General features: G+C 36.7%; 1 protein-coding gene across 10 annotated transcripts in view; it reads right to left on the reverse strand.

Annotated features, from left to right (window-relative positions):
* Window positions 1-1,971: 1,971 nt before the first annotated feature.
* Window positions 1,972-27,977, reverse strand: part of PLEKHA1 (pleckstrin homology domain containing A1) — a 56,160-nt gene continuing 30,154 nt past the window's right edge. For 5 of the 10 annotated variants that reach the window (XM_077877344.1, XM_077877342.1, XM_077877347.1 and 2 more), the window contains 7 exons: window positions 21,739-21,864; window positions 17,536-17,679; window positions 15,915-15,983; window positions 9,430-9,494; window positions 8,735-8,798; window positions 7,028-7,117; window positions 1,972-4,396 (listed from right to left, as the gene is read on the reverse strand). In XM_077877344.1, coding sequence (XP_077733470.1) covers window positions 4,082-4,396; window positions 7,028-7,117; window positions 8,735-8,798; window positions 9,430-9,494; window positions 15,915-15,983; window positions 17,536-17,679; window positions 21,739-21,864 — 873 coding nt within the window. In that variant the 3' untranslated portion in view covers window positions 1,972-4,081. Of the gene's footprint in view, window positions 4,397-5,600; window positions 5,750-7,027; window positions 7,118-8,734; window positions 8,799-9,429; window positions 9,495-15,914; window positions 15,984-17,535; window positions 17,680-21,738; window positions 21,865-27,977 lie in introns of all 10 variants that reach the window. The other 5 variants (XM_077877350.1, XM_077877346.1, XM_077877348.1 and 2 more) reach the window with 3 other exon arrangements.

The following is a 27,977-nucleotide window of genomic DNA, read 5'->3' on the forward strand; positions in this document are numbered from 1 at the left end:
TTATTATTTTCAAATTTCTATCATTTGAAATACTATGGTTCTGGGAAATGTTAAAAATAGATTGAATGAAATTTAAACTAAGAAAAAAAAAGCCCCCAAAATAAAAAATTAAAAAATTAAAAAAATTAAAAATAAATTTAAACTCATTCAATAATCTGGAGATAGGATGATATAAACAAATAGTTTTTGAGACTTCTACAAAGGCAGTTAATACCATAATAGTTGAGAGCCCAAACTTTGGTATCAAAAGAATTGGATCTTAAGCTTAAGCCTAATATGACTAAGTTTACTTCCAAACCTGTAAAATGGGACGCGGGTGTGGCTCTTAAGGGCAACATTAAGAGGTCTTTGTAATGATGCATTTGTTTCATATCTTGACTGTATTTATTGTCAGTATCCTGATAACAATATTTTACTACAGATTTTTAGGATGTTATTATTGGCTGAATAAAGGATATACAAAAACTCTATTATTTCTTACAACTACATGTGAATCTATAAGTATCTCCAAACAGATAGTTTAAAGAAGCCATTTACAAATGTTGGCTTAAATTTTATATTAATCTCAAAACTATCCTCTGCAATTACAGATCTTTCCCTCATTTTTATGACGAGAGAAATAAAGTGAACTAGATTACAAATTATTTTAAATTTAGCAACATTGGGATCCCTGGGTGGCGCAGCGGTTTGGCGCCTGCCTTTGGCCCAGGGCGCGATCCTGGAGACCCCGGATCGAATCCCACGTCAGGCTCCCGGTGCATGGAGCCTGCTTCTCCCTCTGCCTATGTCTCTGCCTCTCTCTCTCTCTCTCTCTATGTGACTATCATAAATAAATAAAATTTAAAAAAAAATAAAAAATAAAAATAAAAAAAAATAAATTTAGCAACATTACCAGAAGGTGGCACTGTTACCTCATGACAGCACCATAGTAAGGCACTATTCACTTTAAATGTTCTAAAAAAAAAAAAATGGAATACTAATTTAATCAAAACTGTAAATGCTAACCCCAATTCAGTAATATTTTCAGTAAGTCTTACATGAGGTTTGAAAATATTGAATTTTCATAAATCAAAAAGTATACAAATTATTTTGAGTCTGCATAACATGGATAAGACTGCAAAAGGAAAATACAAACCCATCTAAGTGTATTTTCATCACTTCCGATGTAGACTGTCAAAACCCAAAGAAAGAAAAGGAGAATTCTTACCAACTCTGGGATTAAGCTGTTATATTGTTGCACTTTTTAATACAAGTATTTCCTGCCTCACCTAATGTTATGTTTTAATAAAGGTATGAGAAACACTTAAAATTCCCAAAATGCAGCTGGAAGTTTAAAAAAAAGTTGCTGAGAAAGGGTTCTCTCTTTTGGGACAGCAACAAAGTTTAGAGTTTCCTCATTTCGGGTTTTAAAAAAATAAAACATTTAAAATACTTTTCAGGGAAAGAAATTAAGTTGCACCAGTTAATAAAGATTGCTAAGACAGCCTTTATCCAGTTCTATCATTAATTGATGCTGGATATGCAGCAGACGTGGACTCTGTCACCAACAAAGTGGGTCTGCAGGAAGTAGCCTCCAACACCGACAAGCAGTTTTTTCTGAGTACATGTCAATGGCCCATCTGGCAATCAAAATGCCCTTTCCATCCCACCTTGCTCATGCCATGTCCAGTCTAACCAATAACCAACACTGCAAAAAACAGCCTGGATGATTCAAAGTATGTATGCTCGAAGCCAACATATGGAATACTGCTTTAGAGAACATGTTTTTCTTTTGTTTTAGTGAAACAAAATAAGCAACCTTTTTTTTTCCAAAACCAATCATCTTTCCTTGTGCAATTTTGTATCAAACTATGCCTTTCAAAGGTTACCAAATAATCAATCTGTTCATAAATATGTAAATTCAAGTCAATCACCCAAACATATTTTATACTAGTCCTGATTTACTTGTTCACACCAGAGCTGAACGAGAAGTTAGTTAGAATTTTGAGTTTATTCTCAAGTCATTACAGTGTTCAACCAGTTTGACGTTATAAAGATAACAGACGTAAAAGTAAACACTGGGAAGCAGTATATTCCCATTCTGAAAGAAGACATGTTATATATATACAGAAAAAAAATGCAGCAAATATTAAGGTATTCAAAGTAAATTTTTGACAATTCAGCTGTGACATATTTACAAGAAAAGTATAAGTTTTAAAATAATTAAATAATTTTCATAGAATTATAAAAGTATTGAGATAAATATTAAGAGACCCTGACAATCACAAGAACATTTTCCTATGCTACTGAATACAAGGGTAGTTCTATAAAAAGTCCCAAAATAGAGCTAGTATTTTGCCACTATGAAATATAACAAATTACCAATACCAAAATATGCTAAAATGAACATGCAATGTAGAAGCTGTACCAAAGAAAAAAGCATGAAGCTCCTGAATATTGCAAACTGTCTACACAAGATTTCTTAGGTATGTTCATGAAAAAGTAACTTTCAAAAGAGCCATTATAATAGATTGGCAGAAAAAGTGATATTTACTTAAAACCTTTCCATTCCACCAATTTCCAATGTAGCTGCAAAAAAGAAAAAAAATCAAAATATAACTTTTCAAAGTATTAGCTTATGAATAAAAAAGTTGAGTGGTGCACTTTATGCATTTGGATTTTTTAAACTGATTCCGTGATAATTCCACTATAACAGATAGTAGTAACCTCTGGACCCCACCACTGCAGTAGGAAATCTCTCCCGTTCTCTCTCAAACGAGACATCATCTTAGAAAATGGAAAGGAGAAACAATGACACATATGAATTCAAAACAAAACAGCACAGTAGGATGGCAAAATATCATAAAAATAGCAGCATGTGAAATTCAAGACTATTTTCTTAAAGCAAATGTTTAAGACTCAACCATAAAAATGATACTTCAAACTGGTCTATTATTCAGACACTTGAAACTACGGGTTTTTTAGAGTGGTGCTTACATTTATGATATCCCAGTGACTAAATGTATACTCAAATTTGTATTTTACAACATATATATTGCACGGGTAGTAGAATAAACGCATTCTGGCATCTCCAACATAAAAGGATATCTCAATTAGCACATTAAACTATGGTACTGAAAATTAATTTTACCCCAATGTTTAAAACCAATCATGTAGGACTTTTGAGCACATTAATCCAACGACATTCTCCAACTAGATGAGAAGACACAGGCACTTGAATATAGGTTAATTAGTGACAAAAAGGAGAGGCTGCAATCACATGGCCAAGGGCAGTATGTCTTTACATATAAACTTGAGGTCTTTCACTGATCCAAATATAGAAATAAGAACTATTTATAAAACCTTGATATGAAAATCAGATCTCTCCCAGAAATTTCATACCAAATCACTTTAACTGTTTCATAAAGCAAAGACTGCTGCAAGTCCTAAGTTTGTTCAAACACACATCCAAGACATGGTTGTGTGAGTTCTAATTTCCAACCCCATGCAACCTACAACCCTCACTAACAGGTCCAATGATACCCTCTACATAACACCTGCCACCCACCTTGAGATCCAGAGCATCAAAAATGGTTATCGTTTCCAAATTGTCCACATTGTAGTATAAATTTTACAGCACCACAGACATCATGATTTTAGATATCTTAGTCTGACAATATTTCATTCAATAATATTAACCAGTAAGAATATGTAAATATCAAGCATCTAAGAGGAAGTCTAAGCATTTTAAAAACAACCAAAATAATTAATAAGCATTTTTAATGTTTTAAGTTGTTAAACAATTGTCAAATTCACTAGGAAAAAATACCACACACATTTTTATCACCCAAAAGAGAGCACACAAAGCCTCAGACAGTTGATACTGAAACACTTAGGTTTTTTTCTTGCATTCGTTCATTGTTTTTCATTTTTTTTTAAAGAAATTACATTTAGTTTGGCCACTCCCTAGATTCTTGGTTTATCAGCTTATAAAGAGTACATCAAAGAGGCAGTATAATATATGTATTAAAAACCATTTCATCCTTTATCATCTTTGGCTAGAAGGGCCGAGGAGGCAGGCAAGGCTCCACGCGCTTCCGTCTCACACGTCACTGACCGGAAGGCTCGCGTCATCCAAGTCCACTGGGTCACAGTCTCTATCCTGAGGGCCATTTTTACTTTGAGGTTTTAGCAAAGCTTGTTCAGTCACTTTGGAAGCTGGTTCTCTTGGAGAGACAGTCTGGACCTTGAAGTTCCCTGGCTTGACCTTGGCAAGAGATTCGTAAAATCCTCGCTTCTCCATGGTAAAGCTTGAGACCAAAGAGTTGCTGCGAGAGGCTGTGGAATGTGAGGTGGCGGCTGTTGCACTGGCAGAGCGGAAAGTGTGCTTGGGTTCTGAAGGACAGCTGGAATGCTCCTGCAAAGACGAGTGGTGGTCAGACACAGTCAAACATTAACAACAAAGTTAGTAACTCAGTGTGAGACTTTATTCTCTGAAAAACAAACAAAACACACACACACACACACACACACCACAGAGCAGAAGCAAGAGCCATGCAGCATACATGTGCAAGTTCTTCCCCAAAGCAATGCATTTTTAGGAGTGAGGTTAAAGCAATGACAGTCAACAACCATTTCCACTAAGAAACCAGTTCTGTCACCAAAGCTTTGCCACTTGAAGACTCAGGCCAGCCTAAACTGGAATGCAGTGCTCCAACTGCAAGGGAACCAGCTCTGCCATTCTATTTAAGGGTATATTCTCAATCAATGCTAGGGATCATCCCACGTATTTTCGGAAGATAAAAAAAATAAAAATAAAAATGCAGAATATCAAAAGGAAAGGCCGTATTTCTTTAATAAGTGGAACTCACTATTTTTGTAACCTACTATTGTGTCTGGCAGTCTGACAAACTTAGTTTTTCATCCCTGAATTTTGCTGCAACCAATTAACAGTGAAGTCTTTTCACTGCTGCCTTCATTAGGTTTATTTAGTTTTGAATATGTTATACATTCATATGGTTAAAGATTCTAAAGGGAGCAAAGGGTACATATTTAATCACTTATTAAAACTGTGGTGAAGTAACTATCAGGTGCGAATCTTTATTTCATTCGCTTCTGGCTGAAGATATCCTTAAATATGACCATTCCAAATGCATTGCCATATAGTTCCTAGTATACTGTGTTCATGTATGATACTAGCGGCTTTGAAAACAAAGTACTACAAATTGACAAAACACTATAGATTCCCAGGAGCTGGCTAAATTTCACCTGAGATTTAAAATGCCATGCAAGCTATAGTAATATAGTTTATCCACTGTAATATGCATGCATGAGTTTGCATATATTATTAGAACAAGGGTGCAGTTAAGTGGTATATATAAAAAATTTCAAAATATATAAAATATAGAAGTTGAAACTTGTGGCAATTCAGTAAATTAATTTGTAGAAAACAGCTTAATGTGACTTTTTCAATTAGTAAGGTTCCAGTTTTTTCATGATTCATCTCTTTTCATTGTGGTTTAAATATACATATCCAACCGGATGACTGTAGTGAAATAGTTTGCGTTAGTGTTGACGAAGTCAGTTACGATAACTGCAAAAGGCAGTTTGGTTAACTCAACTTTCTATGATCAGTTGTAAGTAGTGAGTGAGTCCGGGCCCTCTAGTAAGAAGGCACGTTTGCGTGAGAGCCCACATACGTGCTGCATTCACCAGTTCTTGATGTATACCTCTGTATACAAGGATTCGACAGCCTTCTGGCCTGCCGCATCTGGAACACAGTGCAAAGCTAAGATTAGAGTTAACCTATACTGGGGAGAGGGAGGAAAAGAGAAAGTTCTGCTGACAGTTACAGCTAGAGAGTCCACTTTGCCCCCACCACAAAGCACAAAACACAAGTGCCCTTCTCCAGATTTTCCTCTTCCCAACAGACATTGTTTTTGCAGAGAGTCTCATACTTGGCTGCTGAAAAGGTCACATAAAACACAGGCAGTTACAAAGTTAATACCTATGAAAGTGACTTCTAAGAGATTCCAAAATGGATATAAGGAGAATAATTTAAGAAACATAGATTTGTATTTACTGATCTGTAGTTATCATTACCAGGAAACTATTAAAGACAGTATTATTACCAGAAAAAATACCAAAAGTGTGGAATATCTGGCATTTACAATGAATCTGCAGAAGGCAATCAAGGCTTTCATACTACACGTTAGACTCCATTCCACAGACAGAGGTGCTACATTTCAAGACACTTAAAATTTTTTTTCTAATCCTCAGTAGAATTTGTTTTTTCAGATGAGAGGCCAGTGACTAAAGTATTCCTTTTTTTTTTTTTTGACTGAAGTATTCCAAAGCTAAATCTTACTCCTATCATGTTCTTGAACATGATAAATTAAAAATTAAAAATATTTTTTATTATTTCTGAGAACGTTTAACATTTCAATTTTATTAACATATTACCACAAAGATAATTATGGTAGTGAAAAGCAGCGGGTTTTTAATTACCCTACCAGAAAATGAGAATGAGAACATGTAATGGAAAACAGCGGCTGAGAACATGAAATTGTGTTAAATCAGGGTCAGCTGCTCAATGGTCTTAGGGCACCAGGAAGTCAAAAAATCCCTAACTGAAATTAGAGTAAAGAGGAAACTGGGCCTTCACCAAACTGTGTAATGCTACAACTTCAGGCACTTTACAGGATTGGGCCACATCCCGTACTAAGAATTGGTCAAGTTGTAACAAATCTAGACCTAGTGACAAGTAAGAACTTCTAAAACAAAGCAAGGAAATGTTCATTCTTTAGTTGCCCTGCTTGTGCATTTAAGACAATACAATGCACAGAAAGTTATGTATACATAACACTACAAGGAAGCATTAAATTAGAAATGCATTATTTTTTTGCAAGTCCAATTGGTATGAAAGTCAACATGCAAATAAATCTCAATACAGAAAGAAACCAGAAGCATTAGGGGGAGAGGAAGGAAAATAACTGGGACAGGATGGGGGAGCCTTAAGGAGTACCACCCCAGAGAACAGGGAACATACAGAAGATGCTGATCGGCCAGGCCCCCGCTGGGCTACAATGGCACCAGAGACGGCTTTAATCCAACTGTGCATCTCCTCAGGACTATCAGCCTAAGGGAGAGAAAGGACTCATTCAGTCAGTTTGTCCTCAAAATCCGCTCTTACATCCATAAATCCAATGTATTCATCTTGGAAACTTACAGTGCCAACAACAAGATCATCCCAAGGTAATGGTGCCAAAAAATTTTAGAAATCGCTTTTTAAGCCAGGTTTAGCAGGTACGTTATTATAGAGACAGAAGTTGGACACCTGATATTTTAAGGCCAGACACATCAAAAAGTGTCAATATGAATACTTTTTGAGAGAAAATGAGAGGAAGGAGTCACAGACAAACCTCATTTTGCTCCATCTACTGCTATATTGTCTGAATCCATTATAAGGGTATAAATGTTAACTGTAGAGTTAAAAAAACATTTTGACATCATGTTATGTATTATTTTTCTAAACAGCATTTCTAGGACTCCACTAAATACGGAAAAAAGTACTGGTAGTCATATTCCAAAGTATCATATTCCTTGATAGGCCATGGCCTTCCAATATGAATTTAAAACTTTACTATGACTTTAAATCCACTTAAACAGGCCCTGAGAGGGGTGTACATACTGCCCTTCACTTCTGTTCCAAAATTTTAAGTCACAAGATACTCTTTTGAACCAATGATTTTTAGCAAGGAATTTTAACAGGAAAAATTCAAAGCAGGCAAAGGTAAAGCACAAATCCAGAAATCAATTTGGCAAAAAAGGGGGTTTAAAAAGATTTATGCTCTGACAGTTATTCTTGATCTAGAAACTTAACCTAAAGAAGAAATCCAGGCAAACTTAAACACAAAACTGTTCACCACCACACGCTGATCATAGCAAGTGTACAAAAACTATGAAAACAATCAGTTACAGAGTAGCAGAGAAACAGTTTAACCATGGAGCATCCCTATAATAGAGCATGATGCAGTCCTAAAAGTTTTTACAGGATTTTTAATGATGTGGGAAAAAAGACTATTTAATACATTAACTAGAATATATCACCATGTGCTTCATATGACCCCACTTGTTATAAAAACATATGCCTTTAAAAAGGTACTAAAATAAGAATAGTTTCCTGAATGTGGGATTTGGGTTTTATGTCATTTCTTCATATTTTTTTCTATTTTCCAAATTTTCTGCAATAATCATATGTAACTTTTATAAAGCAAAAACAAATGTCCTCTTAAAAAAAAAAAAAAAACCTTTAAATCTAACTAATTCGCTGTGGTAAATAAAAAGTGTATTTTAAACTTAAATACAAAATGTCTATCTATGTCTATCTATGGTCTATTTTTATTGTGGGAATTTTAGATCCTATTTTTTTAATTACCAAAAATGATACAATCAAAACTCCAAAATATGTGCAAAATGATCCGAACTGAAAGTTGGGGTTTAAGTTAAAACAGTATTTCCCTTCCCACAAATACTACTTAATTTCTATTGTGCCAATTTGGAGCAAAAAGTACCCCTAATTTGCTAAACATATGACTTACCAATAATTTTATATATAGCTTTTTTTAAAGTTGTGAATTACAGTTGCCATGTTTTTCTTATTTGCATAAGCAATAAATTTATTTATATTTATTTCACTTCTAAAATTATTAATCTCTTGGTAGGAGAATCTATAATCGCCAAAAAAGTATCTCACCTGCACATAGAAAGTTCGAGACGATGTTACAATTTCAAAGAGATTGTCCCTCATCATTATGTCACTGTCAACAAAAACAAACGTCCAATTGCACGTAAATAGCAGTTGTTGGATAGTGTTTCTTTCACTTGTTTATCTAGTACCAAATATATGTCAATAAGAAAATAAATAGAGATAAAATACTGGTGTCATTGAGTAAAACCAAATTAGCATCTTTTTCAATTTATTCTTACATTAAATTTCACATATTTTATATAGTTATACATATTTTTAGAAAAGGTTCATAAAAGAAGTTTCAAATTCAAAGTTTTCTACTGCTCATAAATCAGTTTGCTCAAAGAAACACTGGCACAGTTAACACATGTCCTTACAAAAAGCTCTATTCTGCAGCAGCTTCCAAATATTAAAACTAGTAAAACATCAGTCTGCCAGATATGACAAATTATTCATATTAAATTCTTTCCTTCCCATTGATAAGCCTAGGGATTCTTAACTTTTAGTTTTCAAGTGAAACAAAAAATATCTCAAAACTTTAACCTGAGGATTTTGTAAGTTCAAGCATATCCCAACAATGAAGAGTTGAAAACAACACTAGAAAAAACACAGAAAAATATCATCTGTACACATCAATCAAACCTAGGCCCTGATGAGTATTAATTAGATGTTCCAGGCACTAAGGGAGGGCTGGTGCTTACCTCTGCTTACACTCCTGGACTTTATGAACCTCTTTAAGTGGTATTACACGGAGGGGTTCTTTCTCCTGGCAAAAAAGCAAACAGATACATGAGGTATATTCTCAAAATCCTTTTAAGAATTAGTTGTCTTACTTGGAGATCTGTATGAAAACTGCTTCTTTCTTGACCTAAATCTACCTTCCAGAACCGACCAGCATCAGAGTAGCTCAAACACTAGAACTTTATAAACACTGTAGTTTGAAACAAGGAAACTAGCATAGAACCCTTATTCACACTATTTCTGGTCTTAATGACAGTGTAGCTTACTAAAAGCCATTAAACCATCAGACTTTACCCCGATAGACCCCTATGTACCCTGTAAGTGGAGTGCTTCCTCTTCTGGAATGTTATTTTGATACAGAAAGCACCAGAGTAGTGGATACACAGCTTCTTTGAGTTAAAGTTCGCATTTTAAGAATATCACTTTTACACGAGTATATTATTTAACAAGCACAAGTTATTGAACATTTACTAAGTGTCAGGACATCTGCTAGCTTTTAAACACAATTACCTCACTTAAACTTCCACAACCCCATAATGCCTGCATGACTATTCACCTGAGGAAACAGAGCCTCACACCTGTTAAGTACTTCATCTAGGGTTACAAAACTAGATACAAGACACAACTAACTCCTAATAGCATATTTATACTACACATTCTATGAAATACTATATGCCCTATTTCACTATCACCCCTTAAGATTAAGATGCAGCACTAAGAAAAAAACTAAACCATGGCTGAACACTTTTAAAAAATCACAAATCTCTAAGTTTTACAAAACAGTTAATTTTAAAATAATTTCAGAATATAAAAGGCTTACAAAAACAGTAGAAGAACTGCTATAGGTTGTACCCCATTTTCCAAGATGTTCACATTTTACATTTGCTAAATTGTTCTGTTTGTGTTCATATTATGTGACTAATGGTGTGTGTATATACTTTCCTGAAATGTCTGAAAGCAAGTTATAGACAGGATGCACTTTACTACTAAATAGTTTCATGTCTATTTCCTAAAACAAGGATGTTCTCTCATATAATCTTGGTACAAGTACGGGGACCAGAGACTCCACACACTGCTGGCAGTACTATTATCTAACCTACAGACCATCTTCAGAGCTCATTAACTGCCCAGCAGTATCCTTGACAGAAACAGAACTACAGCTTTTCTGCTCCAGGGTTCAATCTGGAATCAGACCTTGTATTTAGCAGTCACGTCTCTTTGTGTCCTTGATGTGGAAGATTTCTGCTGTCTTTTTTCCTCCTTCACAATCTTTAGAGTTTTCAAGAGTCCAGGCCCATTATTTTGTATAATGTCCCTTGATTTGGCTTTGTCTGATGTTAACCATGCTTGGATTCAGTGTTGGTGGGAAACCACAGATGTGCTATGTTCTTCTCAGCCCACCATTCTCAGGGAGCGCGGGAGAGTGGTGTGTCCCATTCCTGGGAGGTTAACCCTCATCTCCTACGGCCAGGTTTGCCAGTAACTAGAAAGTTACCTTCTTCTCCTTTGTCATGATCAAGTATCTTGGGGTGAGTGAGATACATGGAGCTTTCCATCATTGTTTTGTCCACTAGTTTTATCAAATTTGGAGGATTCTTGCCTGAAAGATTGTTACTGTAGTAGCTGCTGAATGGTGGGTTGTTTTGTTCTTGTTGTTGTTGTTGTTTTGTCCAATCCCATCAATTCATCTACATATATTAGCTGAACTTTTGCTCTACAGAAATGCTTTTCCTTCCACTTACTTCTTTGACTTTATTCTCTGGGTTGTAAACCATCACTATCATTATTTATTTAGGTGCTCAAATTTGAGCATTGGGAACTCCTGTGAGCCGGGTTTGTGTCCTTTTGTCATGTTCCCATCATTCTCTGAGTCACTTCCTTATTTTCTGTCACCATTAGCTCTTTCGGGCTCAGCCCATGCTATCCCTCCCTGCCTCCGAAATCTTCCATCTCTCCAAGGCTCCACATTCCTTCTGTTAAAGAACAGTACTTATACTTGCTCTGGCGGGGGCGGGGGGGGGACCTCCCATGTCTTCACTCCACCGTGGCTTTCTCATAATAGATGAGCAGAAATATTTCTGGGAGGTTTTAACTTGTGCTTCTCTAATTACAAGTGATGTTGAATATCTTATATATGTTTAAAGGACATTTCTTTGCAAATCAACTGTCTATTCATGTCTCTTACTTCTTTTTCTCCCTTGTTTTTCTCTCTCTGTAAACTCTGAACCAACCACAAACAAAGACTGAAAACATCGCACAAAGACCTGCCTTTCCTGAGCCATTTCAGAGGAGCTGCTGACCTGGCTCCCACTGCCCTTCATGTTAGAGTGTATTTCCCACAAAGACATCCTCTTATCACAATACAACCACTGAAATCAAGAAAGTGTCCCCTGAATGTAGTCCTTTATTAAAACAAAAGAATTCAGTTGAGAATCACAGACTGCATTTACTCCTCAGTTGCTCTGCCCTTGACTTCCACAATCTCGATGCTCCTGAAGGCTCCAGGGCACTTCTTCGGGACAATGTCCCTGATTTGGGTGTGTCTGATCCTTCCTGAAGATCAGACTCAGGCTCGGCATCTCTGGCAGGAACATCACAGAAATGAGGCAACAACCTTCTCAAGCTATCCCGGCAAGTAGCAAATAATCCTAATTCATCTCATCACTGATGAAGTCCACGCTGATCATCTGATCATCTGATTAGAGTGGTATTTGCCAGCAGTATCTCTATCACTGTAAAGCTACTATTTCCCTTTTTGTACTTAGTGTATTTTGTAGACAGGGACTTTGAAACTTTGTGATCTCTGGTTCCTCATCATACGTATGTATGTACACTCATGCATTCAACTCATTGATATCTGTGTGGGTTTATGGATTCCTATTTTATTCAAAGGGCAATAATATATTACCATCATTACTTATTTTGATGTTCAAAATGCCTCCAATTTGGTAAGGTGGAATGTTTTCACATTGGATTCTGGGTCCTTCTGACATATCCACAGCATTCCATGAGTACTTGTTTTCTTATACAAGACATCCCAAGATTAGTTTTTGTTCATTTCTCCTGTCTTGCCGTTTCTCCATGAACCTAGGTTTCTTTCAGTGGGTTTTTTCCAGCTGCATAGAGTGAGGATGTGTGTGTGTGTGTGTGTGTGTGTGTGTGTGTATAAACACATGAATACTTTTACATCTGTATTTCATTCTACATCTATCTGTAGATGTTAAATGGCCAGATCAATTCCAATCTAATACAAAAGTTTTCTCCTTTTCCATATTTATTATTCCCTTTACTGACAGTGAGAAACTGGCCTTCTATTATCCTTAATATATTTTCCTATTTTATCAGTAAGCACATATGTCAACATACTCCCCTCTTCCCAGTGTGGATGTGCTCCTCTCCCTACTCCAGGTTGGGCTAACCCCCCAAGAAGACAGCCTCCTCCTCCTCGGGTCCTGACTGCCCCACACCAGGCTACTCTAGATCCTTCCACCCTTGCCCCACCACATGAACAAGTACATTGATCTGCCTCACCAAAACACTGTAGGTCTGAATTGTTTGGGACTAATGGGAGGAAAAGAAGGCAGAGGGTGGAAAAGAGGGCAATATCCCCTTTAGGGATATTGTTTTATTCCTGATATATATGACAGATATTTTCTCCAGTTTTTCATTTGTGCACTTAAATCCTTCATACCTACTAAAAAAGCTTCTAACTCTTCATCTTTTAGAAATACATATTAAAATAATTACAGAGGAAATAATATGTCTAGGATTTACTTCAAAATACGAAGTGGGGGATCCCTGGGTGGCGCAGCGGTTTGGCGCCTGCCTTTGGCCCAGGGCGCAATCCTGGAGACCCAGGATCGAATCCCACATCGGGCTCCCAGTGCATGGAGCCTGCTTCTCCCTCTGCCTGTGTCTCTACCTCTCTCTCTCTCTCTGTGACTATCATAAATAAATTAAAAAAAAAATTAAAAAAAAATACGAAGGGGGAGTGGGTGGTTTTACCTAACAAACAAAACTAGCCATGTGTTGATAATTACAAAATCTGGATGAAGAATATATAGGGGTTCAGAACACTAACTACTTTTTGTTGAAACTTTTACATGACCAAAAGTTTTCATAAAAGAGCCCTTTTACACACTAAGTATCAATTTTTATCATCTATGTTCTTGACCCTATGTAGGTACATAGATTCCAGCTCTTTTGAATCATCTTTTTGACTCAGAGCCATCAATGTCAACGTTTCTCACTCCATATCATTTTTGTGTCAAAAAGAGTGTTGAAGATGCAGCATTTCTTAAGAACGTTCTACTGTGTCCCTGAGATTTTTTTCTGAGCTGCCAGTACCTTCTCTGTAGGTTTTGATGTTGGTGCTTCCCAGATCTTACCCAGAGGTGCTGTGGGCATGTGAGCAATGCCAACTATCACACAGCTGCTGCCTGACTGCCCTTTTTTTTTTTTTTTTTTTCTGACTGCCCCTCTTGCAGCAACTCTAAGATACCCTGAGATTTCAGAAATGTTAAATGTGTGTGGGGGGGGGGGGATGCACATCTTAGTTATTGATAAAGGTAAATAATTAAAAATATATTTAAAGATTCCAGCTTAATCTGTGTTTCCTAAATGCTTAATACATTCTTAAATACACATGGTATCATTTCCCTACCACTTTTGTTAGTTCAGTATTCTTTCATCTCAAATTTTATAGCATCATGTCTACATGCTAGTTTTTCAAAATTTAGTAAATATTTTCATAATCATTGTCTCATTAGAATTACTGTGGGTGATAGGGGTACATGTCAACTTCTCTGGCACAACTGAACTCCTGAAAAAGGCCAGAACATCGCTGATTGTCCTTTTGATTCTCAGAACAGTGCACCAGAGCCATGGAAAGCTCAGTGAATGTCTGTTGCATTAATGACTCTTCCCAAGAGTACTGCCATTAATTAAAAGCAATGAATCAACCTACTAACCAAGCACACGTGTAAGCCTTCTGAGACACCAAGTCTGATACTTTTTGAGCCAACTAACTACTACTTCCAGTTGAGGCTCTTAGAATTTGATGTCTAAGAAAGGCTAAATACTCATGTTAAAATGGATATTCTTGCCATGCTATCCCCGTTCTCATTCATTCAAAAACACTTACTAATTATCTACCAAGTACCAGGTGCTGTGTTCATAAAAAAGGTATAAAAGACATCTTTGCTTTCAAGAAGCTCGCATAAGTAACTGGTAAAGACAAGTATGCAGGCAATTACAAAACACAGTGGGAAGAATTATGATAGAAGCAAGGCATAGGGAACCATGGTGTGTAAGGAGAAGGCACTTAATCTAGAGTCTGAAAGCTTCCAAGAAGAACAGACACCTGAGATGAATCTCAAAATATTCCTTTCCTATTATCTATTCTATTGTCCAATACAGTACCACTAGTTATGTGTAACTATTTAAATTTTAAAAATATTAAAAACAATCAGTTTTATTTTTAAAATTAAATAAAGTCAAATTCCTCAGTCATACCAGCCATATTTTCAGCATTCACCAGCCACATGTAGCCAGCAAACCTGGTCAATACAGATACAGACCATTTCTATCAGTGTAGAAAGTTCTACTGGATAGTACTGTTCTTGTGCCTTCACACTAATAAAGGGTATGATCCCCAGTCAAAGGTCCCATAAAACAAGTAGAACTAGGACAGACATTTAAGGTATAAAAAACGCATTCAAATTATCCAACAATCTGTTGCAGAACTCTCAGGTTATGTGACAAGAGTATTTTAAATAAGGATGTTACTCAAGTGAAAGAATTTCTTTGACTCCACCTTCAGGTAGGACAAAAAGGTCTTATATGAGGAAACTTAAAAAGTCAATCTGAAACAGGAAAAAAATATCAAGAGAGGGCAGAGAAAAGAAAGTAGAAACACAGAGTTAAAATGTTGACTTTTAGAGACTTAATTTTCCTACAATGTCTTCCAGCTTCCCTTCTGAAGAAATCTGTAGACTAAGGAGTTCTGATATTTTTAATTTTTTTAAGGTGATCATATTTGACAATATGATCTTTTTATTTAATATGTATTTACAAAATTAGCATTAAAACATCAGAACCAAATAAACTGAACTGTATTTTTCTTTTTTTTTTTTAAGATTTTTTATTTATTTATGCTTGAGAGACATAGAGAGAGAGAGAGGCAGAGACACAGGCAGAGGGAGAAGCAGGCTCCATGCAGGGAGCCTGACACGGGACTCAATCCCAGGTCTCCAGGATCCCACCCTGGGCTGAAGGCGGCGCTAAACCGCTGAGCCACCAGGGCTGCCCCTGAACTGTAATTTTCAAAACCAGATTTTAAAAATAGAAAACAGGACAAGAAACTACACATGCACAATTAAAATCACCACAGTGTTTTAACACTTCTCAAACATTTTAAAGCAACATTTATGACAGAGCAACATACCAGTTCAGATTTGAAGTAGCCTATTGTGTTTTCATCCAATTGAAAATATCTTCTCTTCCAGTTTTTCATCTACCAGAGATGAACAAAGACATAAGACTTCTGATTCTAAGAATGTCAAATGTTAACAGCCACTTAAATATTCTGCTATGAACCCACAATCAGAAATGTCAGGCACTGAAAAACCTCACTATCCTCCCTTACTGAGGAGATACATAAAACTTCATCTCTTTCACAACTTAGACCTTGAACTCCTAAGGCAACTTTGGTGGCTAGCTTTCAGTCTGTATCATATAATTCTATAATATGGTTTCATATTTTTAATGCTCTAAAAGTTAAAAAAAAAAAAAAACAAACACAAAACACTTCCCCATCCCCCAACCCCACAAACTAAATGCCATCAAGAGTTCAAGAGCAAGCACAGGAAATGTTATTAAACCACATTAAGTTCTGTAAAATCTGTAAAATGCAAGAATCTTTCTTCAGGTACTTTATACTTAGTAGTAAAGCAACAAATATTTAATAAAGTGAACCTACTTTGTACAAGTATTTTTTTGTCGCTGAAATACATTTTTCATGAAAGCACTTCATTATCTCTAAGGGTTGTTATTTTGGACTTGGGAGTAAAACGAAAGGAAATGTCTCCCTAAAAGCCCTAATTAACACAAGCCAGTCATAGCCTGATGAGACTCTGACTTTACCTGTAAACCTGCTACAGTGAGAGACTCTCAGCCTTCCCCTTCATTTCCCTCGGCTTAGAAGTCAGTAGATTGGGAATGAAAGAACTTTTCCATTGGCTGACCGAAGCTAACTGAAGTTACCAAAAAGTGATGTGAGGTCAAATAGAACTGCCAATAGAATTTTAAGTATTTCTATACTCACAAAAAAATTTTTTTTAAATTCTCAAACTTTAAAGTTTGTTTTCTCATGAAATTCTAACAATTTGGTTCACATCAGAGTGACAAACTTTGGGAAGGTACTTTGGAACCTTAGAAATACCAGAAAATTTACCTGTTCTTCCTACAATGTCCCACTATAGGTCAGGTTGAATGAGAGGATCTGGCTAACCCTTAATAGCTCTTACTAAGGACCAGGTGCTGTGCTAATACTATCTTAAATTTACATCTTTCAAAAAAACCTCCAGATGGCAGGTTTTATAACCTAATTTTCCTTAAAAAGAAACTAAGAGACTGAGAGGTTAAGTAAGAAGCCCAAGGTCACAGGAAATTCAACTGAGGTCAGCCCAACACCAAATGGAGTGAGCCTTCCTGCTCCCCACTCCCCACACCCCTCTTTTCTTAACACCTCCCGGCTAGAGCTCTCTTTCTCTGACCCACTCCCAAGGGAGGAAAGATTGGTAAGAAAACCGTCTGGGATAAACTGTTAGGAAAGCTCACTCAAAATTGAAAGTCAGTGGCAATAAGCATTATCCAGCCACCCACAGACAAAGAAAATAACAGCACTGAGTTATGAACATAGAGTCACCCCTATTCTATCTCCTGACTCCTCAGCACACTGGTCTCTCACTTTGGGCCTTTTGGAAAACAAAGCAAATGATTTATATGTTGAGAGTTTGCTAACACAGACTCATTTTTCATTATACATACCCTGTCCAGGTACTCACCACTGCTCCTTGCTTTACACAATACCCAGCTTTGATGACTGCACTGTCCGGAGGTGGCTTAGGAGTAAAGTAGGGAAGATGGCTTTGTGACCGTTTCAAATTGTTTCTGTCAATACTTTCACCACATTCATTTACTTCTTCTTTCTAAAATGAAGCAAATAAATTCTTTGCTTGTTTAGCTTCAAAGCACAGTTGTATTTTATGTTGTCATTCTAGTAGAAAATCTTAAAATCAAATCTTAGTTCACTTAGAAACACAGATTTTGAGGTATAGAGTTTTCTAAGTAATTTGAGATACTTATCCATAACACTCACATCATTGAAAAACCACAGATTTCTATTTCTCTTGTTTTGCCACCAGTGCTTTGTGTGTGAGGAGTGGTGAGGTAGAGGGAAGAAAGGGTTAAATTTTGGTTTTGAAATTATTATATAGATTCACTAATATAGGAAGTTGTTTCAAAAAAAAAAGTACAGGAGGTCCTATGTACCTCTCAATCAGGTCCCCCAACAGAAATATTGTATAACTTCAGTACATTATCAAAACTACGGGAACATCCCACAACCAGCCTTATTCAGATTTCACCAGTTTTACATGCACTCATTTGCCTCTGTGTATGGATCATTCTATGCAATCCTGTCACATGTAGCTTTGTGTAAAGCCACCACCACGACAATATACAGAAGTTTTCATCATTACGAGGCTCCCTTGGGCTACCCCTTTAGAGTCCCTATGCCCAATCCCTTGGCAATCCCTAATTTGTTCTCCATCTTGATAATTTTGACATTTAGGCAATGTGATACAAATGTTCCTACAGTAGTGACCTTTTGAGATCACCAGCATTCTCGGGAGACTCATCCAGGCTGCTCCTTGTATCACTAGTCCATCCCTTCTTACTGCTGAGTAGCAATCATGGTCTGGCCATGGGCTATTTAACACTTTGCCTATTAAAGAGCATTGAGTTGTTCCCAGTTTGGGCCCATTAGGAATAAAAGTGCTATGAACATTCATGTATAGATATATGTAAACTAAGTCTCCATTTCTCTGGGACCAATGCCTAGGAGTATATATGCTGGGTTGTACAGTAATCATAAGTTTAATGAAAAACTGCCATAACTATTTTTCAGAGTGGCCATACTATTATATATTCCCACCAGCAATGTACGAGTGATGCAGTTTCTTCTCATCCTTGTCAGCAGTCAGCATTTGTGTTATTAATTATCTGAGTCATTCTGAGAGGTGTGTGGTCTTAATTTGCATTTCCCTACTGACTAAAGGCAGTGACAGGCCTTTCTAGAACTACTTGTGACAGGCCTTTCTAGAGCTTCTTTGCCACACATGTATCTTTTATCTTTTGATGAAATCTCTGTTCATGAATTCTGCCCATTTTCTAGTTGGATTATTTTTTAACTGCTAGGTTTTGATAATTCCTTATATGTTCTACATACAAGTGCTAGATTGGATATGTGGTTTGCAAGTATTTCCTCCCACTGTGTAGCTTTTCCTTTCATCCTCTTAACAGGGTCTTTCAGAGCAAACATTTTCAATTTTGATGAGGTCTAATTTACCAATTTTTCCTTTTATGAACTATGGTTTTAATATCAAGTCTAAAAACTCTTTGCCAGCAGATGTTCTCCTTGCTCTTAGAATCTAAAAATTCTGCAGGTTTTTGTTTTTTTTTTTAACATGCCAAGTCCAGTGCTTTAAAAAAAAAAAAAAAAAAAAAAGATTTAACTACACTCATGTTTTCATGCTCCTCCAAGGACTGGCTTCTGTTTATTTATAACATGCAACATGTTATAATCTAGAATCTCACAAATCAACCAAGCATGTATTTTCAATGACTCCTAAATTTCAAGAGAAAAACTAATACTCAAGTCTTATCTTGAGAAATTTTCAACCTGTTATACATAGACAGGTCAACAGCAGGAATTATGTACTTAAATTTTGTAATCCCAGCACTTAACTGCTAATCCAATAGTCACTGAATAAATTTATCAAGCAAATGAGTTTGGCATTTTCTTACTATAGCAATTAAATGACTTTATAATGAGTAAATACTTCTTTATAATTTAAAAAGCTATATTACAAAATCAAAAAGTAACAAAAACTCTTTGGGATCTTTTTAATATGGCAGCTGCTATGGAATCTAGAACCTACTGAATAATCTACACCAAAATTAAAACATAACAAAATCTTAATTCTATACAAAATTAAAACAGCCAGAGATACAAATATAATATATTAATACAACTATAGACAAGTTGTCTTACTGCTTATATCAGCCTAAGACATAAGACAAGTAAAAGCAGCTTAGTCTAGTTTTATTTTAACCAGAAGTCTTACAGGTTAAAATCATTTTTTTTTTTAAAGTACACATACACAATACTAGCTTATACTTTTATCCAACTTTGGTGAAAAATGTAAGCTCCCACTAGAACATGGATTTTTGTTCATTAATATACCCTTTATCTAGAATAAAGGGAGCACTAATTATTTAATTAATATCTTAAGATGCAGTAGCCTCTAACCACCCTTCCCTGACAGAAGACCTGAAAAATATGGTGCATAAAATGATTTAAAAGGTTTATAAAGTGCCAAAGTCCTCTCAGTCCAAACAGGCACACAGATAAGGAAAGTGCCCAAGGCTAGTGACAGCAATCCATCACCTCAGGATCCCCAGTTTCTCAACACTGGTAATTCAATTTGCATTACAAACTCATTCACTCAATAGCAACACAAGAAATTTAAGCTCATCTAAAAGTTTTAATTTCATTCAAAATTTTTTATGACTATATATTTTTCATAATATTCAAATAAGATATGACTTAGTATATATCAGTACTTTTGTGATAGAACGAAGTCAAAATTCCAGTTATCTGTGTGGCTCATCTAGGTCAGGTTGTAGAAAAACAGGTTTAAAAAAATTACACATATTTGCAAACTCTTTGATTCAGCAATTTTATTCTAGAACTTTATTCTTTAAAAAAACTATTCTCCATGTCTCTAAAGCTTTGCTACAAGAATGTTCATCATAGGATTTATGGATAATTAAAAATATATACTTACTGGTCTCTGCCCTTGGTTCCAGGCACATAGCACCTAAAACCCTTGTAAATTCCTAAGTGATAAGCACTGGGTGCATCTCTTGTTCCAATGCAGTGATTCTGGGTGGGCTGCTGGATGGGGAGTGGTCACCAGGAAGACCAAGCTAGGACTAGAAGCTTGGGACTTTCTGCCCCACCTGCCATTCTCCAGAGAAAAAGGGGCTAGAAACAGAGTTGATCATGCCTATATGATGAAGCCTCTATAAAAATCTCAAAAGTACAGGGTTCAGAGGGCTTCTGGGTTGGTGAACACTTAAGAGAGTCCCAGAAAGGGGACAAAAGCTTCACACCCTTCCCATCTCTTTCATCCAGATGTTCATGTGCATCCTTTATCATATCCTTTTATAATAAACCAGTAAACAGTAAATATATGTTTTCTTCTGTTCTGAGAGCCACTCTAGCAAATTAATCAAATCTGGGGACAAGGTCACGTCCTGTCTCCAATCACAGCCCTTCCGTCAGAAGCACAGGTAAACAACCTAGACTTTCAACTAACATCAGAAGGGATGGGAGGGCAGTTTTAGGGGACTGACCCTTTACCTGTGGGATCCAGGCCGACTGTCAGAATTGACTTAAACTGTAGGACACACAGCCAGGGTTGCAGAACTGCTTGGTGTAGGGGAAAACTCACACCTCTGATGTCAGTAGCATGTGAATGTGGGAGTTGTAGGGAAGGAAAAGTGGGTTTTTCCTACTCATACTATTTATAGAAGGAAAAGGAACTCTGTCCAACAACAAAGGATTTATAAGCTATGGTAAATTCACAGTGGCAGAATGACTACAGTCATTTAAAATGATGTAGAATAGTTTTTAATGACTTGGAAAATGCTTGAGATGTAAGTCAAAAAAACTGTTTACAAAGTTTCTCCATTTCCAAGGGCAAAAGTATAAAGAAGAAAGGCTCAGAGAAAACATGAAAAGTGCTAAGTGTTATCTGTGATTTCCAAATGCTTCATAATAAACACATATGTTTGAAATAAGAAACAAAGTTTTTAAAATTGATTAACTATGATATTAACTCAGTAATGTTCTATTTTTTAACAGAAAAATCACTACACAGTAAGTAAGCCATCATAGAGCAGAATAACTAATGAATTACCTGAGTTGGGGTAATGATGGGCACGCCCCCAACAATGTCCGTTCTATAAGACACTTGCTTCTTCCCACATTCACTCTGGCGACTTAGGTTATCAGAATGAGGCTGTGAGTCTGACTGCTTTGGTACCTAAGATAATACGTAAATGAATCATTTTGCCACAAGCATTATCTAGGAGACCCTCTTTTAACACAGAATATCCAACTCATCATCCACTTATAAATAACTGACATACATAAAAATTCTGTATAATGTATGCCATACCCCTTTAAGTTCTCACACTAATGTTTCTGTCTCAGTAATACTTTACAATACAGCTACCATTTACTGAGTGTTTACTTGGGCGGGTACTATTTCATACATTCTCCCACTTAATCCTCTCATCAATCCTATGTGTAGGACCCATATCTCCACTCTAGCAGTGAGAAAACAGAGGCTCAGAGACATGAAGAAACGTAGGTTTAGATCCTGGCTATAGTATGTTCTATTCAAGTTTGTGTAACTCTCCTATACACTCAACCACTATACCATACCCCCTATTTATTAGAGAGCCTGACATTGTATTACAGCTCTGTGACTTAATCTCTTCCTGTCCTCCATTCCTGCCCAGGATTCTACAGCACCCCCAGGGACAGGGATCATGGCAAATCCATCATTACTGGCGTCAGAACAGAGTCTACTAGTGAAAACATAGTAAGTATTCAATAAACGTTGATAGACTGACTCAGTGGATGAATCCAAAATCAGCAGGAATAAAAGACTAAGATACATAACATAAACCAGAAACCAAATGTTCAAAATAATTTAAAGCTTATTGAAGATTTTTAAAAGAAATTCCAATACATGTATCCATGATAAATCACTCACAAGTACCTCACTAAAGTGGAATCAAAGTGTCAAAGGCATCACTAATGTCTGACATACATTTTAGCTTTTCTTATGTGGCCTAAGCCGGAAACAAGGTACTTGGCTAAGCAGTACTTCTATCAATAGACTATAGCATGTCATCTGTCTTTGAATTACAGTTTTGTGGGGGGTTTTTTTGGCTATGAAATAAAATGTAATAAAATATGCTCAGCACTGATGCGATGTTGAGCATAATAGTTAATCTCTCTCCACCGATCTAAAGGGCATTTGAGGATCTTGCAGTGTTTCAGAAGCATTATGACAACTACGTCCAATAAGCACCGTGGTCGTGATGTAAAAACATTAAAAATTAAATAACCTGCCTGCCATACAATTAAAATCCCTGTTAACAGGGCACTGGCACAGTTCTAGGGTCACTGTTCACATGGCAGTCAAATATCCAAACCATTTATTAATATGAATCCAAAGCAGTGTGGTTTCTCAAGCTTTAACATTCATGAAGTATCAAGCCAGGAACATGATTAAAACCTTCAGATTCCGGGCAGCCCCGGTGGCGTAGCGGTTTAGCGCCGCCTGCAGCCCGGCGGGGTGATCCTGGAGACCCGGGATCGAGTCCCACACCGGGCTTGTTGCATGGAGCCTGCTTCTCCCTCTGCCTGTGTCTCTGCCTCTCTCTCTCTCTCTCTGTCTGTCTCTATGAATAAATAAATAAAATCTTAAAAAAAAAAAAAAAACCTTCAGATTCCCAGGCTGCATACCCAAAATTCTAAGTCAGTCAAGCAGGAACACTAGAAGCTTCTGAGGTAGGTGCTTAACAAATTATTCTGAGAAACACTGCTGCCAGGCTTGTGCTCTTCCACCAGGTCTGGGGAAAAGCAGGTGGACAATGTTATCTGCAGACAAGGCTTTACAAAATATTGGGCAAACATGTCAATGTATGTCTAAGCTGGACTGTAGTCGATCCTAATCCACATAAATATAATCTATGGATATACACAACGTCTCTCTTGGGTGACTTCCTCAACTCCTCTCTCTTCCTTGCCTCTCTCCCCTGGAGATGCCTCCCCACAAGGCTTTCTCCCCAGGTGCCAAGCCGAATTTACACTATGAGGCAGGTCACTGGCAGAGACAAAAGTGAGGGAAATGGAAAGAGAAACAAACCCTGCCAAAAGAATGCCTCCAGAATTCTTCTAAGAGGCTGCACATTTTAGAGATTTTTTTTTTTAGATTTGCTTGTTTGTTCATTTATTCATGAGAGGCACACACAGAGAGAGAGGGAAAGAGACAGAGGGAGAAGCAGGCTCCCATGGAGCTGGGAGCCCAATGTGGGACTCAATCCCAGAACTCTAGAATCAAGACCTGAGCCGAAGGCTGAAGCTTCACAGATTGAATCACCCAGGCGCCCCCATTTTAGAGCTTTTTAAAGGCAACAGATAATGGCTACAATTTTACTTGGCAAGATTTGCCTAATGACATAAGAGTAAAGGGGCTACAAAGGACACAACACACCCAGAAACAATCTAAGGAAGCCCATGATGTTGTGAATGAATAGCATCATGTATTTCCATTATGACAGAGAAAATGCAGCCAAGAGGGAGAGCATTAGGAGAATTTTAAACCCGAGAGTTTAGCTCACATCTCACCCGTGTTAGCTGAAATGTGCTAAGAGGTGACCCGTATGAAGTTAGTTCTTTTAAGAAGTTGAGAGTTTAGTCAACTCAAATATATAGGCATTTCCTAAGAAAAACTTTTAATGCCAGCCTAAAAATATATTGAAGCTTACACTGATTTTTCTTCCAGAAATGACGGTATATTAAAAATCTTTCTCTATGCTGTTAAGCCTACTGCTTCTAATTTGTCCTGATAATAAAATGTTAGTAAGTATGGCCTAATTTCAATGCTGGAGCTCAATAATTAACTTAGAATTGTACTTTACAATAAAAAGTATTTAAATTGTGTGGTGAGCATTGAGTAATGTATAGAATTTTTTAATCAATATGTTGTACATCTGACACTAACATTTCATATCAATTTAAAAAAATCTAAACTATAAATATTCCCTCCAAACAAGAAAAATATAAGCAAAATACCCATGAATATAATACTCATAAAAATTCTGAATATTAGTCTAAATTTAGCCATTAAAATAAGCATATTTTTAGTACTAAAAACAAAACAAAACAAAACGCAGCCAACTATTGAATAAGAATCAGAAAAATGATTGGCCACGCAGACAGCAAGTGTCAAAAGACACTAGACGTGCTTGCTTTCATTGCCCCTGACTTTCCCCCTCTCTTGCTTTCTGTCTGTACTGTAGCCGCTTTCTGTGACAAATCTGCATGTATTTTTAGGAGGCGTTTGCTTGTGATTCTTATAGTAGAAAGAGAAAAGATAGAGAATGAAGAGATGAACAAAACAGAGAAAAATGACAGGGCTACAACAGGGCTTCAGACTGAAACCTAAAACGTTCAAACACAAACTACTGAGTACCCATGACCTTCTGAGGGCTCTACCCATGACCTGCCAGCTGAAAAACACAACTATAAAGTAGAAGGCCTTGCACCTGTGGCAGATTTGACATTTTGTTAGGACCAAAGTCCTATATTCAACTGATTCTACTTGTGCCCAGCTGCCAATTAAAAAAAAAAAAAAAATGTGGCACTTTGGCCACAATTTCAAAAACACTGATTTTTAATTAAAATCTAATATTAATTTTTAAATTAAAATTTGTGGTGAGGAAAAGACACTATTTTTAAAAATAGTGGGTTTCTGTTTAAGAATACACCATATACATCTTAGATGTTCCTCAATCAATAAGGGACCAGAGATCACCATATTTATACTGTTACTACTATAAATGAATAGTTAGTTGAAGGTATAGTTTAAAATTTTATTTTCCCAACTCTAGTCACTGACACTCCCTTCAGGGTTGGTTCCTCCACTACTGACTCACTTTTCAAATAAGGGAGAAAATTTTTTAAATGGCAGCCACCAATAAACATCAACATAGAAATTAGGAAAGTTAGGAAAGCCACAGGCTATGGTGTCAGAGGACAGCCCATTAAGATGACAAGGTACTATAATCAGGAAGTAGTTAAATAATCATCATTCCCTTACCACTACCCTCTAAGCACCCCTGTTCTGAAACCACATACTGCAAAAACCTAATTATGAATTTTTAAAGGTTTAAGTTTATATATCAGATTGTACTCAGCAGACCATTACATAATTGACCAAAATGTCATTTGTAGTGATTCCATAGAAATGTAAATTAGACATATACTAAAATGTAAACTTCAATTTTCCAAAGAAATGTACATGTAAATCATTCGCAATTTCAATAGGAAAGTATGACAAATTAGAGATTCCACACCCTAATACATTTACATGTGTATTTATGCATATGACATTAAAAATGGCAAGACTCTTTAAATAAAGATTATCTATTTGAGAAAGAGAGAGTGTGAGAGAGGGAGGGACAGAGGGAGAGAATCTCAAGCAGATTCCCCGCTGAGCGTGATGGAGGGCTCCATCCTAAGACCCTGAGATCATGACCTGAGCTGAAACCAGGAGTTAGACACTCAATGGACTGAGCCACCCAGGCACTCCCTGGCAAGACTCTTTAGAGAAAAAAACTACATGTACCTTACATAAACATGGGAAATGCTCTCACTGCTATCCTCTAAGTTAAATGTTTAGTTTTGATTTTTAACAAATACTATCACTTCTATATTCACTTTAACATCACAATATTCACTCGGTTGACTAGCTAAGGATTTCTTTATCTGTTATGTATTCGTATCTTCTAAACATGAATCATTAAAACATGAGTTATAAAAGCATGAATATCAACTGATTCAGCTTAAAAACTATAAAAATTTCAACATGTAAAATAAAGTTGTAAAAGCACAAAAGCAGGAACATTACCCAACCTCAGTTTCTCTTGCATTTAAATGAGCTTAACAGTGTCATCTGTATAAGATGGTTTCACACCATTAATAAATTAGATACAGCAATTCAAGAACCCCCAAAATGACGAAAAGCCTGATACTATTCACTACTTTTTCTCTTAAAGCACTAAAAAACTAGTGCTGCTTATTATTACAAATTGTAATAAATGAATTAATTCGGCAAAGTTACTAGATACTCTTTCTAAAGAAAAATTCACATTAAAAAATATATATATATACTGAATTAAAAACAATTAGTTAAGACCTTTTAAGAATATGTACTTCTGAATCAGTTGTTCAAAAAATTGCTTTCCTGAAACTGCACAAACCTAAAATAACTTGTGCTTCATGTACAGATCAGATGCAGTGCGTGGGTGTTTTCTGTCATGTGGTAACAAGCTGTGCTGGTGCAAGACAAAACTCCGACTCGACTCTGAGAACAGCTTTAGTTATATTAACTCTTTATTGTGTTGTGATATAAATATGGAATCATTCACTTTAGATGGAAACTATCAAGTAACTAACATGTGCTGACTTTCAGAGCATATGTCTTTCCAGAGTTAAGTCGTTTAGGGTCAGTAAATAACTGCATGTTAGTAAAAACACTTCAATTTACACAAACCTCACATAGGAACTCCCTTCTATACCCTCTCCCTACAGGGGTCTATGTGTTTCTCTGCAAGTGTGTGAGAAGGAAAAAAGCAAGGAGAGCTAGGACCAGGATATAGAACCTATTTGCTTGCCTCTCATCATTAGTTAAAACTCTCTCCAAAAAGTCTGGTTTTTGCTTTAGGAACAAAACACTAGGAAAGGGCTCTTTTTTCAGGAAGTGGCAAGGCACTGGGCTTCAGGGTCAGCCCCTGGAGTCAAAGAGACTGGGTTTGGCTCACAGTTCCACAGTTTACCAGCTATGAAACCAGGAAAAGTTACTCAATCCTTCTAAACTCACTTTTCTAGATAATTTCAGTAAAACCTTCAGGGCAAGGCCTGGTACACTGCAAATAATCAATATACAGTCCTGTTCATCAGAAAACCAAAAGAAGAAAGGCAGGTTGCAAGCAGGAAGCTGGAGCACAGAAAAGGCATGCAAGGACAGCAAGCTCTGAACTCAAGGAGGAAGAGGGGGCCCAGGGGCCATGTGGGCAGGACCTTCGGGCCACCACAGCTCTTCAGAACCACTCCCTATCCCTGTGCCTCACTTCCATGGCCTCACCTCCATTTCCTGCTCCTCTCTTCAAACTCTACCCTATCTAACAGCAATCCAGGCCATGGCCTGGAAGACAGGAAGGCCGACGCCTAGTAGCTGGGTCGCTGGCAGGAAGCCCCTTATCCTACTCAGGAAGAAAAAAACATCCTCGACATGCATTTTCCCCTAGAAACATTATGCAGTGATTATAATATATACTAATACATATCTTATTAGGT

The sequence above is a fragment of the Canis aureus genome, chromosome 29 (genome assembly GCF_053574225.1).
Source record: "Canis aureus isolate CA01 chromosome 29, VMU_Caureus_v.1.0, whole genome shotgun sequence".
In the NCBI taxonomy this organism is placed as follows: Eukaryota; Metazoa; Chordata; class Mammalia; order Carnivora; family Canidae; genus Canis; species Canis aureus.